The sequence below is a fragment of the Somniosus microcephalus genome, chromosome 13, assembly GCF_052327205.1.
Source record: "Somniosus microcephalus isolate GS21.2 chromosome 13, FLI_Smic_1.0, whole genome shotgun sequence".
Classification (NCBI taxonomy): domain Eukaryota; kingdom Metazoa; phylum Chordata; class Chondrichthyes; order Squaliformes; family Somniosidae; genus Somniosus; species Somniosus microcephalus.
The window spans coordinates 26,506,305-26,522,924 of NC_140999.1; the positions used below are offsets into that span (position 1 = coordinate 26,506,305).

A 16,620-nucleotide genomic window follows, 5' to 3' on the forward strand; every position below is an offset into this window, starting at 1 on the left:
TCCATGTCTTCAAAAAGCCTAGTTTCTCCAAGAAGAAAGAAAAAGACTTTAAGGTCAAAGAAAAGCACAAAGAGGAAAAACACAAGGAGAAAAAGTCCAAAGATATAACCGCAGCAGATGTTGTTAAGCAGTGGAAAGAGAAAAAGAAAAAGAAGAAGCCTGCACCAGAGCAGGAAGCAGTTCCGGTGGATACTCCTTCTTCCCTCAGGCCAATCTTTGGTGTTCCATTAGCCGAGGCTGCTGAGAGGACTATGCTGTATGATGGGATCCAGCTGCCAGCAGTTTTTCGAGAGTGCATTGACTACATTGAGAGTTATGGCATGAAGAGTGAAGGAAACACTGAAACCCTCTCCAAGCAAAGATCGCAAGGAGACCTCGATCTATACAAGAGCAGATTGATGACAATGCCGCAACTGCATCTTGTCATTCACCGCCAGAACAATCTCATGAAGACACATCAGACTTACCCGTGTTGAGAAGATCCACACGTGAAGTAAAAAAGCCTGATAGACTTAATCTTTGAGTAAAATGTAAAGCTTTGAAAATGTGTTGACTGTTTTGAAAATGTTTATGTTTATAGAGCACTAACAAAAGTGTTACTGATATTATCTTTATTGTTTTCTTGAAAGTTGATTGATATTGATTTTGTTAAACCTCAAAGAAAGGGGGGTGTAGTGATCAATAACATGTCATTCTATAGTGGACACTAGGTGGAGCCGTAGAGCTGCGTAGAGCTGTATATAGCTGTATGTATAAGACTACACTACCCAGCTGTATATATATTAAGACTACATTACCCATGAGGCACTAGGCTACCCACAAGGCAACAGTCAAGATGGCAGCCTGCACACAGGAGCACACATGCTGCATCTCTACAGATACTGTACCTAGAGAACGTGTACTGAATAAATGACTAGCTAGAAGCTAGCTGTGTTCATAATAAGAATGTCTAGTTATTAATGAACATAAGAGATATGAGAACTGCTGGCGGTATACCCTGGGTGGGTAAGGCCTCCTGTGCCGACGCCTGTTGGCCCTTCTCCGTCTGGCCATGACTGGCACTCTCTCACGGCATCTCTGATTCCTTTGAATGCAATGCAGAAAGCCAACGTTTCCACCCATTGCAGCCCCCATTATATGTGGCGACTCAAGGCTATGGCACTGAAAGTGAAATCCAAGTGCAAAGCTCTGGCCTGAAGCCAGAAGTACCTGTGCGAGTGCTGAGTCAAAGCAGAAAGCTCTCTGCCTTTGTCTCTCTCCAAATATCCGTCTCTCACACAGAAGGATTGGCACAAAATGGCTGCCACTTATAATGCAGGAGGAGTCCCCTTTAAATAGCGCCCCGCAGTGACTGGGAACCGTTCCCCTCTACCAGTCGCTGGGGGCGCCAGGCGCAAAGAAGGGCGGCGCCACTGAATTTCCGGTTCGGGGCGCACAAAGGGCGTTGCACCATGAAATGACGTCAGGATCTGCGCACGCAGCTGAGCGTGCGCAAAGGTTTTGCGCCACCGCTAAATCTTAACTGAATTTTGAGAGAGGCGCAGATTGCGCTGCGCCCGGGCGCTAGCCGCTTAGCGCCCCACTTCTCCTCCTCCTAAGGCGCTAGCGGCTGGCGCTAACAACTGAATTTCTAGGCCTGTTTCTTTTAATGCGTGGTCCCTTTAAATCCCGTGCATGCTCGGTATTTACAATATAAAAGCCGGTGAGCAGTCGACGGGGGACCTTGCAGATGACTGTGCAGCAGTGCGTGTGCAAAGCTTAGCAGGAACATTGGTCCTCACCCACATTAAGTCTCAAAGCCCCATCACTCCCATCCTCACCTATCCTCACCAACCTTCAGTGGCTCCCTGGTCAGTTTTTATAGCCCATGTGGCCCCCAGCATGTTCACTTCAATATTCTCATCCTCATTAGCAGCGTCTCTGCCCTGGCTTCTTGCACCCTACCTTAGCGATGTCTTTCTTTATGTCTCTGCGTGCACCCACCAGTCCTTCAGCACTGGACTTAACCTCACCCCTACTTCACTTCACCTCACCACTGGTGGCTCTCTGGAATTCTCTACCCAGTTCCCTTTGCCCTGCCACTTCTCTCCCTGCTTTCAAAAACCTCCTGCAAGACCCTTGTTTTCATCAGTGCCCTTATTTCCAATCCTAGCCTCTCCATTCCCTCCATTTCTCAATGCTCAGTAACCAATGTATCCCTTTGCACCTAAAGTGCTCTGTACACGAGGAGTGCTATATAAACCGAAGTTGTGGTGTCCTGTGAAATATTGAAGGTTTCAGTCCATAACTAATCTGCTACTTTAAGACAAAACTGCAAATACTGGAAATCTGAAATAAAAACAGAAAATGCTGCAAATACACAGCAGATCCAACAGTATCTGTGACGAGAACAGGCTAACAATCCAGCTGTAGAGCCTTCATCAAAACTTGCATGTGTAATATTGTAAGAAGTATTCTTCTCAAAATGTGTGACCGACAAGGAACTGAGAACAAACCTCTGCAGAATTTTCCTCCCACCTTCGGCGGGGTCCTCCTTAAATGTGTAGATCGGGCTCTGATGACGCTATTGGGGCCTGAGCTGCTATTTTAACTGGAGGCCTGAGCAGAGGAGCTGTGACGGCTTCTCCGCCGGGCCGAACCTACCGGGAGCTGGATCAATGGTCAGAAGAGGCCCAGGCTGGGAAGTTTAAAATTTGTTTTTTTATAGTTTCCTTGAGGGCCAGGGGAAGTAGGAGTGCTCCATTGGGACCCACAAGGAAACCTTGGTTCTCCCTTGCCCGATTATGATTGTCCCCTGACTTCCCCTCCTCACCACTTACCGGACTGCCGGAGATTGGTTCCACGAGACCCTGGCAACCGCCTCCTGCTGCCCAAATTTTGCTCCTGCCCATAGGCCAGGCAGTGATTTCTATAGAGTTTGGGCAGGTGTCGGGGCCTGGATATGGAAATAAGGCCCTGGAGTTAAAATCCCTCCGGGCCTCACAATGCAGGTTTGTTGCTTGCCCAGGCCCCATGCCCGGAAGGATGCCGCCCTGCGATAAAATGGGGGCCATACATTCATCATTGAAAACACACCCACATTATCAACTTTGGCTTCTTCACCCCTTTAATGTTCGTGCAGAAATATTTCTGCAATCCTCAGGGGTTAGTCAGATACAGCTTCGCTATGCACACATGTAGTTAAATCGTTCGAGAGTATGTCTATAATTATTAGTCTTTAATTTTCCATGAAAAATAATTTCCAAAAACATTATTGTAACACAGAGGGTACACAGAAGAAAACAGGGAGACTTGTTTTTTTAAAAAAAAATCAGGCAAATTATATCATTTTCAATAAAATAAAATTGTGACATTTTTACAAATGTAATTTATTCCATTATCGAAGTTGTGTTATTAGAATTTGTTATGTATGAACAACGGACGTGCTGGACGGCATTCTAGAGATATACAGGAAAATTGGGACTTTAAATTATGTCATGGAGCACAGCAATTTATCAATGTCACTGAATCATCACTGTATAATAATAATAATGGTCTCTCCTAACTATCAGTTGTGCAAACCGCAATTATATGTTGAAATAATCAAAATGAAGTGATGTACTGCACTAATCCCTGCCCATTTTCATTTTGTTTTACCCTGGTATGGCCTCTTTTGTGATACAAATAAGCATAGTATTACACTACCACATGAGGAATATCACAGCTGAATCTTTTATTTATGAGACACATTTGAACAGCCAGATACTGCCTGAGACATGAGATTAGATGGTTAAAATTTCTCGGTATGCTCAAGCCTTTAGGGTCACCTAGTAACACGTCAGCATCACATTCCTGTGCGTAGTATTTCAACAGAGTCATTAACCTGTTCATTCGAAGTATTTTAACCCCCAAATGAACTTGCAAAAAAAAAGCATAAAAGGCACTTAAATCATTTAAAGTCCTATTTAAAGAGATAAATAAGTCAGAATAAAAGAAATATTGCAGCAACAAAGGCAAAGTGATTCAAGAATGAACTGTATAGATACACATTAGCGAGTTCGTGGAACTGATCAGGAAATTCACATACGGGTCAGGTCAGATATTAAACTCAGGATAGTTGTATCTGGTTGAGGGGCTGTAATATAGAACAATTTATGATATTGAATGTGATAGATTCAGGAGAAACCATTAGAAAAATTGGAATTGTGTGACCATAAATAAACTTATAATAAAATTATTATACCGAAGAATTTCTGTCACGTCTCAGGCAGTATCTGGCTGTTCAAATGTGTCTCATAAATAACAGGGTGCGGGTATTCCTCATGTGATAATACTATGCTTTTTATCCGTATTGCTTTTCGCACCATAAGTAATACGCATCTTTATTTTCAAATGATTCTGTGTCTCTTAAAGAAAACGGTCAGATAAAATGGTTCATTGTGGCATAGTGGTTAGCACTGTTGCCTCACAGCGCCAGGGACCCGGGTTCAAATCCGGCCTCGGGTGACTGTCTGTGTGGAGTTTGCACATTCTCCCCGTGTTTGCGTGGGTTTCCTCCGGGTGCTCCGGTTTCCTCCCACAGTCCAAAGATGTGCGGGTTAGGTTGATTGGCCATGATAAAAATTGGCCCTTAGTGTTAGGGGGGATTAAATACGTGGGGTTACGGGGATAGGGCTTGGGTGGGATGGCTGTCGGTGTAGGGACCGGGTGCTAGGGTTTGGATGATCAGCCATGATCTCGTTGAATGGCGGAGCAGGCTCGAAGGGCCGAATGGCCTATTTCTGCTCCTATCTTCTATGTTTCTATGTTTCTATAAAAGCAGTGGTAAATATCCAGCTCAGTTTGATCGGATAAATATTCACATACCCAACATTATTATATAAAGGTCACAGCTGAAACACAAATCTTTATCTTTCCAATGAACACTGACCCTGCTTTACATTTCCACTGTTTTGATTGCTGTATTTTAAGTACTTTCTTTTTTTTGTCTCAGCAGATTCTCTTCTGCACATTAAATACTCACAAAGTAGACATGCAGAAATTACTTGGAGGCCAGATTGGACTGGAGGACTTTATCTTTGCCCATGTCAAAGGACAAATGAAAGAAGTGGAGGTGACAAAATCCGAGGATGCGCTTGGTCTGACCATCACTGACAATGGAACAGGCTATGCCTTCATTAAGGTACCACCAGTACAGATTGTGGGCACTGTCATTCGAGTATGGCTCAATAAACCATGGGTCGAGGGGGGTTAGGATAATGATATAAAGAATGAAGTACAAAAACAGGATTGTAGTCGTAGATATATGGGCCTAGAAATGCAGTCAATGGAACTGAATATCAGGTGGGGCGTATAACAGGCGACCGATCCGAAACTGCCTGTTTTGCGGCATCGCCGAGATGAATTTCTAGCCCAAAAGTCTTTCCTACTGTTCAAAAGAAACTAAACAAAAACGGCAAGGAACTTAAAGTAACAAATCCTGGAATTGTGCTCGTGATGCAAGAGATGGCTTTTGTGTACAAACTGGCCCAGTGCAGAGATGCATTGTCAAGTCCAAATTAAAGGGATGTGTTCAATTAAAGGTGGGTGCAAGCATATGGAGGCAAATAGTTGTTTCAGCTTTATCAGTCTTCAAAATCAATTTCAGCTACTTGTCAACCTGGGCCAAAGCTGGGTTGAAGGAAAGAGAGAGAAGTGTCAGATGTAGGTGAAGTGAAAGGAAACCCCATGTAGAATCACAAAACTGATTCTGTGGGTAAATGTAGCTGTTCCCCTGTTTTAAAGATGACTGAATGGACATGCAGCTGCATGAGGTGAGTATGATGAGGGTTCCCAATTTGGCACTTCAGGGCACCCTCCCCAGAGGACTCCAGGGCACCATTCATGGCAACAAGTGGCAAAAGTGGACCACTAGATGGAGACTAGCTAAAATGAATATAAAACCTAGGGGCACCCATTTTTGAGTTGAGGGGAGGACTAAAAATGTCCTCAGTAGTGGCATCTTTTGGAGGAATTCTGTCCATGTTGCCACTGGCATTGCCCACCTGTCAGTAACTGGCATTGCCCACCTGTCAGCAACTGACATTGACCATTTGCTAGCCGGTAGCATTGCCTACCTGACCTGCCCCACGCAAATGGAATTTGAAGAGCAGCTCAGGTACTTTGTACTGTAAAACTGATTATATTTGCACTCAATACATTTTCACTATATTCACTAATTTCAGCAGTCCTGTAAAATCTTATTTAACCATAGCTGTAACTAAACAGCTACTCATTTGAAATGATCATAAGAGCAGCCTGTTCCAAGTGCTGGTGCTCTGCCGCTCCCCAGCTGAACAAAGTGAACAAGTGGATTTTGATTGGGATAAGGCGCGAGCAGTAAGAGTTTTGTATTACTGTATCTCGCAGCAATATAAACTCCTAAAATGGGTCACTGAGTTACTAAAAATAAACAATCTATCTCAGAGCACCAGCACTTTAAACACACACTTGATTAACGTTAAGGGGCTGATGGTTGGAGCAGATGTGTCATTCTGTGATCCTTTGGGTTAGTAGCGTTTTGCATGTTTTCTATGTGAGTAAATACTCCATCCGTCAGGAAAAGGCACCAGTCAGTGTCAATAACACCTACCAACTCCTTAAATGGCTTTAGTGAGCAGCAGATGCTAAATTAATGCCAGAACACGTGTGGTAATAAGTTCTGTCTACATAGGGCCAAAAAACTGGGCCTAGTTGATGCTGCGATTGCTGGTTTCTTGGGTTCCTGCTCATTTTAATGCTGTGCTTTATGGGCTCTAGCAGTCGAAAACATATTCTCATGCTTTTTTATGTCCTCCTCTGATCTTTTCTTATTTATTTCCCTACATCTGGCTGATACGGTTTTGTAGCTCCACTCTGCATCACTACACTAAAAGTTAGTCATTTTTGAGGGGCTAAATTCCTCTGATTACAGACTGTAGGACAGTTTTCTGAGCATAATATTACAGTAGGAAATTAATCAAATGGTTGAGTAATCAAATTTCCTAGAACTGACTCGGCCAAATAACCATATGAAGCTGTGAAATGCTAGATCCATTTACATTTGTGAGCATTAAGCAATCATTGAGAGAAGGTCTTCATCTCATCTCTGGATGGGATTCAAACCTTACTTCCACGTGTCAAAGAATAGTTCTTTAGGATAACTGCCAGCTAAAGTCAGATTAATGGCTTCTTTCAGTCGTTGATTAAGCACGTAAACTGTGCCTCGCTAATGAACTTTGCAGTTCATTATGAAAAGTTTCATTTCTTTCATACAGCTAATTAAATTTGTTTTTTACTAAACAATAACTTTTGATTTCACAGAGGATAAAAGAAGGCAGTACTATTGACAGAATCAAGACAGTCTGCGTTGGAGACCACATAGAAGGAATAAACAATCAAACTATAGCCGGTTGTCGACACTATGAAGTTGCCAAGATGTTGAAAGATTTGCCTAAAGGCCAACCGTTCATACTTGGGTTAGTGGAACCAAGGAAGGCTTTTGGTGAGTCAATCAATAAACCAGCCCCACATTCTAATTACACACCATTAATATTTTATATATAAGGTATCATTTATTTTGTTAAGACTACATTCATGATCCATTCTCTGGAGCCAATCCATCATGTAATAGTGCAACAATTTACTAATGGATGATGTAAAAATTCCATTGTAATCGTAAGATTTATTAACTTTTTTTCATTTTCACTGACAGTGTTATCATCCGTTTACAAGTAGGGTTGGAGCTGCCCTAATTTTGCAACACAAGTTCATTATTGCATTATTTGCAAAGGATTATACACTCCACATGAGCCAATGAATAGATGAAAGTCTTGTTTAATTGGAAGCTTCTATCAGTGAGGCAGATGCTGATGGCTGTGTTCGAGAGAACGTGGATAAAATATCAGGGGCTGCATTTTCATTCAGGGGCGGGTTGGGGTCCTGAAATCCGCATTTTGTGTTATCCACACGAATATAAATCGATGTGGGAGATTGATGCTATTTTAACTTAATTGTCCAATTGAGTTCCAGCGTGTGGGAACCCTTGGCAAATGAAGTTTTCCAGTCAGAAAGTCGCATCTTATGACGTCATCATTGCTGCTGCATTTAAGGTCTGCAACAAGCCTTGCTTCTTCTGCAGGCTGCCAACCTTTTGGCATTTACTGTTGGAGGAACCTGGAGTCACAATGGCCAGCGACAGACCTAGGGCTGCTCCCAGGTTCGACGACGTTGCCCTACAGGCTCTGGTTGAGGGAGCTAGATCTCATAAGGAGGTGCTCTTCCCTTCATCAGGGAGGAAGAAGCCTCCCCAGCAGACCAAGGCTGTGTGGCTGCAAATGGCAGAGGAGGTCAACTCCTTAACGGTTACCCGCAGAACCTGGATACAGTGCAGGAAGAGATTTCATGACCTTCTGCGTACTGGAAAAGTGAGTATGCATTTCCCATCACCCTCAATCTGATCCCCATTGCCTTTCCTCACCAGCACTCAGCTTTAGCAATTTCTTCCTCCACATCCCACTTGACACTGACATCCATGCACTCTTACCCATTCCCTCTCTCTCTATGCTCACATTCACCTAACTTTTTGACTATGCAGCCCTCACACTCCCTATTACTGTGATGCTATGAAAACAACTGACAACACACAGGGAGGGCCCCTGGTCTTGCCACCTCACTCCATCTTTGTCTCCTTCTAAGTATCTATGCTATGGAATCTCTACACTCACTCTAAAACCTATAAAATTCTGTCAGGCCTGGACAGACTAGCTGCAGGAAGGATGTTTCTGATGGCCGGGGAGTCCAGAACCAGGGGTCATAGTCTAAGGATAAAGGGGTAAGCCATTTAGGACTGAAATGAGGAGGAATTTCTTCACCCAGAGAGTGGTGAACCTGTGGAATTCTCTGCCACAGAGGGCGGTGGAGGCCAGTTCATTAAATATATTCAAGAAAGAGTTGGATATATTTCTTAAGGCTGAAGGGATCAAGGGATATGGGGAGAAGGCAGGGACAGGGTATTGAATTTGGATGATCAGCCATGATCTCATTGAATGGCGGAGCAGGCTCGAAGGGCCGAATGGCCTACTCCTGCTCCTATCTTCTATGTTTCTATGTTTTATGTTTCCTTCATTCTCACTCAAACTCCACTTGTCTCCCTCATTGCAGGAAAAGAGGGCTCACAATAAAAGGGAAAGAGCCAGGACAGGAGGAGGGCCACCATCAGTAGCCCAGCTCACCACCTGGGAGGAGACGGTCCTGGAAATCATCGGAGTGGAAGAAGATGCGCAAGTGGGGGATGGACAGACGGGTGCATCACAGCAAGCTGGTGACAGAATAGTTTTACATCTCTCTCATTGACATTGCATGAGTCACTGATGATGATTCTGAAGCTCTAACTGTTGTGTATGTAACCGTTTACCTTTAAGGGAACTATAGAATGTAACCGTTCGCCTTTAAGAGCACTACTTTCGGTGTGGCACTATTTGTTGGCTCATGTATACTGTAATACCAATAGTGACCACACCAGTATATAAGGGTTGTGATACGTTAACTAGGGCAGAATCGCCCGAGCCTCTGAATAGTAAAGACGTGTTTTATTTTGTTAACAGTGAAGTCTGTGATTATTTATAATACAACCCACAGACTTAACATTGGCGACGAGTCAGGATTCGAACCCTGCGGCAGTTGTTCCACGGCGGCTTCGTCCGAAGACAGGACGTTGAAGAGAGGTTTCAATCCTCACCAGTCTGGAACCGACAGGCTGGAAGCGACAGGCATTAGGACCCTGAAGCCTCCATAACCTCGTGGGTAAGCTGCAGCGTTGGCTGCAAAGACAGGGCCACCGATCGGGAGAGCTGATAAGGGCCGCACTCAGGCTGAAAGACAGCGTCGGGGGACGGGTGAAGACCGTCAAGCGCGGGAAAACCGCCATTGAAGTGGGCGGGGAGAGCGAGAAGCGCGGGAAAGCCGCCATTTTTCGCGGGAAAACCGCTGGGGAAGAAGGCAGAAGCGGGAAACCGCCATCTTAGAAAATTAATTAGAATTTTCAGAAACAAGAAATAAGTAAAGCAATACTTGTGGTGTTCTCAAGAAGAGAAGAAAATTAATAATAAGTAAAGAAATACTTGTGCTGTTCTCGGAAAGAGAAGAAGATGCCTAAGCGAGGAAATATTAATGATTTTAATGCTGAAATAGAAGACAGGGCCACGTATGGGGAACGCATAGGAATATATTGCGTAGCCATATACGACAAGGCAATAACTTTGTTAAATTCGATGGGAGCAAAAACATACGGGCTCTTGAAACATCTAATAGCACCAGTTAAACCAGTGGACCAGACCTTCGAAGAGATCGTAGCAGTGCTGAAGGATCAAATTACTGCAAGCACTTCCAAATGCTACCGTTGTGGAAAGACAACGCACGACCAGAATCAGTGCTGGTTTAAGAACCAAGAATGTAGGAAATGTGGCAGGATCGGGCACATAGCAAAAGTATGCCGGTCAAGAATGACGGACAACAAGAGGGAGTCCGCAAAAAAAGGGTACAAGGAGAGTCCAAGGGAACAAAAGTCCGACTCACACTTCAAATACAAGGGACTGGACAGTCTAAAAATTCACAACGTGAACAACGAAGCTGACAGACAAACCATTTGGATGACGCTGCGGATTGAAAAGGCCAAAGTCAAAATGGAAGTAGACACGGGATCGGCATTGACGGTCATGAATAAGCATGACTATAAAAAGTTTTTCAAACATATTCCACTACGGAATACAGAATTAGTACTACAGACATACACGGGACACAAAGTATTCCCTATTGGGAAGGCAGGAGTTAATGTGCGATACAAAGACAAAAATTACCGCCGTCTGGATCTGTATGTACTGCCTGAGGGAGGTCCACCACTTCTAGGACGGGAGTGGATCCGAAAAATAAAGATGGATTGGCATGAGCTAAACGCCATGTCGGTGGAGCACGAGAAAGAGGACGTCAAATCTGAACGGTTGTCCCGAATATTAGATGAAGCGAAAGTAGTATTCCAACAAGGGCTGGGTAAGCTGCGAGGTATTAAAGCAAGGGTTAAGATTGCAGAACATGCAAGCCCAAAGTTTTGTAAGGCCAGGTCGGTACCGTATGCAATACGACCAGCAGTGGAGGCAGAACTAGAAGAACTTGAACGATCAGGGGTTCTGTCAAAAGTAGACTACAGTGAGTGGGCCACGCCCATTGTACCCGTCATGAAATCCTCACCAAGTAGTAAGCCAGGGGGACCGGGGAAGGTCCGTATCTGCGGGGATTTCAAGATCACAGTGAACCCAGTGCTTCATTTGGTGCAATACCCGCTGCCAAGGATTGAAGATATTTTCGCTTCGTTGGCTGGAGGAAAACACTTCACGAAGATAGACCTAGCTCAGGCATATTTGCAGATGGAGGTTGAGGAAGAGTCATGCCAATACCTAACTATCAATACCCACAGAGGTTTGTACCGTTATAACAGACTGGTCTTTGGAGTGGCTTCGGCACCAGCAATTTGGCAGAGGGCCATGGAACAGGTGTTACAAGGAATTCCAAGCACACAGTGCTATTTGGATGATATCCTAATCACGGGAATGGATGAAGAGGAACACCTCACGAATTTGAAACTGGTACTCACCAGGTTAAAGGAGTATGGCCTTAGGGTTAACCGCAATAAGTGTGAGTTTTTCCAAAAACGAATCTCATACTGCGGTCATATCATTGACCGCGAGGGACTACATAAATCACCGGAGAAGATAGAAGCGGTCGTGAAGGCTCCCGCTCCAGGGAACGTGTCACAGTTAAGATCATTCTTGGGGTTGATCAATTACTACCACAAGTTCCTACCAAATTTGTCCACGGTGCTGCATCCACTGAATGAGCTGTTGCGAAAGGAGACACCATGGAAGTGGAGTGAGGAGTGCAAAAAGGCTTTTCGCAGAAGCAAGGAGTTGATTACCTCCGAGGAAGTGTTGGCTCATTTCAACCCAGCATTACCCCTTCGGCTGGCGTGTGATGCTTCACCGTACGGAATTGGAGCAGTACTTTCGCACAGGCTTCCAAATGGCTCGGAAAGGCCAGTGGCTTTCGCGTCCCGATCTTTGACAACCGCGGAGCGAAATTACGCCCAGATAGACAGGGAGGCCCTCAGTCTTGTGTGGGGTGTGAAGAAATTCAACCATTACTTGCAATGTAAGAGGTTCACATTGCTGACAGACCACCAGCCGTTGGTGTCCATATTTAACCCGAACAAGGCCGTGTCCAACATGACAGCACAAAGGCTACAAAGATGGTCAGTCTTACTTGGGGCACACCAGTATGACATTGAGTACAAAAGGTCAACAAAACACGGAAATGCCGATGGGTTATCACGCTTACCATTGCCGACAGTAGAAGAAGCGAGTACAGGGGACCCAGTGGAGTTGTTCCACTCGTCCATTGTGGAATGTCTGCCGATAACAAACTCAATGATTGAGAAGGAGACAAGGAATGACCCGACTCTTTCACGAGTCTATGACTTAACGGTGAAGGGATGGCCAGCACAGAGCGAACCAACACTGCAGGCATTCTCACAGAGGAAAGAACAACTGTCGGTGTGCCGAGGAACCCTAATGTGTGGGTCGAGAGTGGTGATTCCGCCCAAACTCCAAAAGAAAGTACTCAAGGAGCTGCACGAAGGACATCTGGGTGGAGTAAAGATGAAGAATTTAGCGAGAGCATTTGTGTGGTGGCCAGGCATCGACGGGAACATAGAGGAGATCACCAAGAATTGCCTAGGATGTCAGAGGGTTCAGAATGCACCACCACCGGCTCCTCTGCACCCATGGGAGTGGCCCTCATCTCCTTGGCAAAGAGTACACATCGACTTTGCTGGTCCATTTATGGACTCGATGTTCCTGATAGCGGTAGATGCCCACTCCAAGTGGCCGGAAGTAATTAAAATGACCACCACCACGACGGAGAAAACCATCACGGTGTTAAGAACCATGTTTGCTCGGAATGGCCTGCCGGAACAGATCTGTTCCGATAACGGACCACAATTTGTGTCCGAGGAATTCAAGAAATTCCTAAAGAGCAATGGGGTTAAACATTACACATCAGCCCCATACCATCCCGCCTCCAATGGGTTGGCTGAAAGGTTCGTCCAGACCTTCAAGAAGGCCGTAAAGGCCATGAGTAATGAAGACATAAGTCTACAACATAAGGTAGACAGTTTTTTGTTGGCATACCGAAATGCAACACATGCGGTCACAAATCAAACTCCCGCAATGATGTTTTTTAACAGACGCTTAAGATGCCGGCTGGATCTACTTAAACCCAATGTCAGAAGGGACGTGGAGAACCGGCAATTCCAGAACATCAATGACAGGGCAACTAGGTCTTTCAAGATGGGGCAACAAGTTTTGGCCCGGGACTATCGTACAGAAAAATGGCAGCCTGGAACTATTAAAAAAAGGCTAGGCCCGTTGATGTACACGGTGAACATTGGGGACAATGTAATAAGGCGCCATGTTGACCAGCTCATAGAGTCCGCCACAAATGAGCACTCGACTTCACCACCTGACCCGAGTAATGTTGAAACTGAAATACCTAGAACACCTACTGCTGATCTAGTAACATTGGATTCAGATGAACCTGACACTGTTGTTCCAGCTGAATCGATTTTGCCAGGCACCCCTACTGGGCCGCTAGGAATGACGACACCACTTCGGCGTTATCCAGAGAGGATCCGGAAACCTCCACAGAGACTAAACATGTAAACTGTTATATGACGTTGACTCCATCGAGAGTATATCTGTAAACTGTTATATGAACTTGAAGATTGTATGTTTAAAGGGGATTCTGTAAGTAATAAGCTAAAAAGGGAGGAGTGTTGTGTATGTAACCGTTTACCTTTAAGGGAACTATAGAATGTAACCGTTCGCCTTTAAGAGCACTACTTTCGGTGTGGCACTATTTGTTGGCTCATGTATACTGTAATACCAATAGTGACCACACCAGTATATAAGGGTTGTGATACGTTAACTAGGGCAGAATCGCCCGAGCCTCTGAATAGTAAAGACGTGTTTTATTTTGTTAACAGTGGAGTCTGTGATTATTTATAATACAACCCACAGACTTAACACTAACAGATGGACTTATGATCATCTGCAATATGCAATGTGCATGTAACCTTGACCTCACATCTCTAATTCTTTCCTTTACTCCCCCACAGGACCATCGAGAGCCTCCGTCCCCACTGTCCAGGAGGAAGATCCTGAGCTTTCAGGCTCCTCAGAGGAAGTTGCAACCTCTGAGGGCGCAGCATCAGCAGAATTCACCGCACCCAGCACCAGCGCAGACACTCACACCTCGGTCGGACCTTCGGGACATAGCGAACATGAGCAGTGCCTTTGTGGAGTCATTGGCGCATGAACGCATCACCATGGAAAGGACGGCAACCTCCATGGAGGTGATAAGTCGCTAGAGTTCAGAAAACATGGTGAGTGCTCAGAATAGAATGACGTCTCTGGAGGAGCGATGGGCATCTATTGAACAGAGAAACCAGACCTTCATGGAAGTCCTTCTGAGTAGGACTGCCAGTGCAGATACGGGTCCCCATGGCCTCCCTGATGTGCAGCAAGGTGCTCTCAAGCCACTTACAAGCGCTGAGGGGGGAACTGACTCATGAGAGGGAAGTTGGTGGCAGACATCAAGGAAGTAGGGGCTCCTCTCCAAGCGCTCACACTTCCATGCCACTGCAGAGCCCTCGGTCAGCGCTTCACCAGAGTCCACACCCAGCTGAGATCGGCGTCTCAACCCCTGCACAGCCGCAGGAGCAGCAGACTGTTGACGAGCCCTCACAGGTTTGCAACCCCAGAGGACGCCCGCCAAAGGTGTCGAGACAGGAGCAACAGGAAAGTGAGCAAGGGGCCTCCACATCTGCTGAAGTCACAGGGGAAGCACCACATAGGAGCACGCGTAAGAGAAAGATACTGCACAAATAGTCACAAGGGTAATCACTTGGGTGAAATTTGATGATTTATGTGAAAAAGACATCAGATCAATAATGTTAATAAAAAATCTGATGGCTGCTGCTGTAGTTGTGGCATGTGTCATTTCACGAATGGGACTTTCACATTGAGGGCTTAGGATTACTTGGAATTGTCATTATGGTGGTCAAATTGCTAGGAGTCAGCTGGTTCTTGGCCATTGTCAATGCTCAGGTAAGAAGATGCGAGGCTAAAGTCCTTGAGTGGCTAGGCTAAGCAAATCTGGCAAAGATGAGTACGTTCCTTGCATCCTGGGCAGCTATGTTCTCGCATACTGCTGCCGCTGATTGATGGGCCTGTGCAAGATGTTCGTTTTCGCTCTCCTCCTCCTCCTCCTCATCTGAGGAGGATATGTGAGGAGCCACTTGGTCCTCAGGAATCCGCAAGCCACAACGTTGTGCCATGTTGTGAAGTGCACTGCAAACCATGACGATTCTGGAGACCCTGGCTGCTGAGTACTGCAGGGCTCCACCTGATCTATCCAGGCATCTGAAGCGCATCTTCAGCAAACTGATGGTTTGCTCGACAATGGATCTGGTGGAAATGTGGCTGGAGTTGTAGCACTCCTCAGCTTCGTTGGCTGGCCTCCTCAACAGCGTCATTAGCCACGTCCTCAGGGGATAGCCCTTGTCTCCAAGTAGCCATCCGTTAAGTTGGTCTGGCAGACTGAAGAGCGGAGGCACACTAGACTGGCGCAGTATGAAGGAGTCATGGCAAATGCTAGGGTACTTGGCACAAACATGCAAAATTTCCTTCTTGTGGTCACGCACAAGCTGAACATTAAGGGAGTGGAAGCCCTTGCGGTTGACAAAAATACCTGGATTGTGATGGGGTGCCTTAAGGGCCACATGTGTGCAGTCAACGATGCCCTGCAACCCTTGGAAAGCCTGCCAGATTAACTAATCCAACCGCACATGCTGTGACACTTGCTTGATCCTTGGTGAAATGGATGTGATTGTGCGTGATGGCAAAGAGGGCATCAGTTACCTGCGTGATGCAAGTGTGTGCAGCCACCTGGGAGATGCCGCTGATGTCTGCTGCTGATCCCTGGAATGAGCCTGAGGCAAAAAAGTTGAGTGCAGTGGTGACTTTGACAGCCGCTGGTAAGGGTTATCCACCTGGTCCTCTGGGCTGCAGGCCTTGTTGCAGCATTGCGCAGATGTCACCCACTACCTCTCACGAAAGTCGGAGCCGCCTTTGGCACTGCTGCTCAGACATGTTGATGTAACTGACTCTGTGTCTGTAGATCCTGTTTGGGGGGTATCTCCTGCGCCGACGGGCTTCTATGCGCTGGCCCCTTCTGGCCTGTGCAGCTTCAGGTGGGTGAGCAGCAGCTTGGCGCTCCTGTTGTTGCTGCTGTTATTGGTGCTGCTGTTGTTGGTGCTGCTGTTGTTCATGGTTCTGCTGGTGCCGCAGCTGCTCTTTTTCCTCCTCTAATGCCCAGAAGGGAAGGAAATAAATGGCTCGCATGCTTCTGGTATATGCCTCAGTTGAAGAAGCGCTGAGTGAAGGTGGCGAGAGGGGTTTCCCAGGAGGTCACACTGGAGATGGGTGTCAGGCTCCAAACTTCCACAGCTGTGGT

The 16,620-nt window shown here is 45.9% G+C and overlaps 1 protein-coding gene across 1 annotated transcript in view; it reads left to right on the forward strand.

The window, feature by feature from the left end:
* Positions 1 to 5,011: 5,011 nt before the first annotated feature.
* LOC147108157 (PDZ domain-containing protein GIPC1-like) overlaps positions 5,012 to 16,620 on the forward strand; it is a 147,296-nt gene continuing 135,687 nt past the window's right edge. Inside the window, exons 1-2 of the mRNA XM_086006026.1 lie at positions 5,012 to 5,161; positions 7,321 to 7,501. Of these exons, the coding sequence (XP_085862152.1) occupies positions 5,012 to 5,161; positions 7,321 to 7,501 (331 nt within the window). The remainder of the gene's footprint in view (positions 5,162 to 7,320; positions 7,502 to 16,620) is intronic.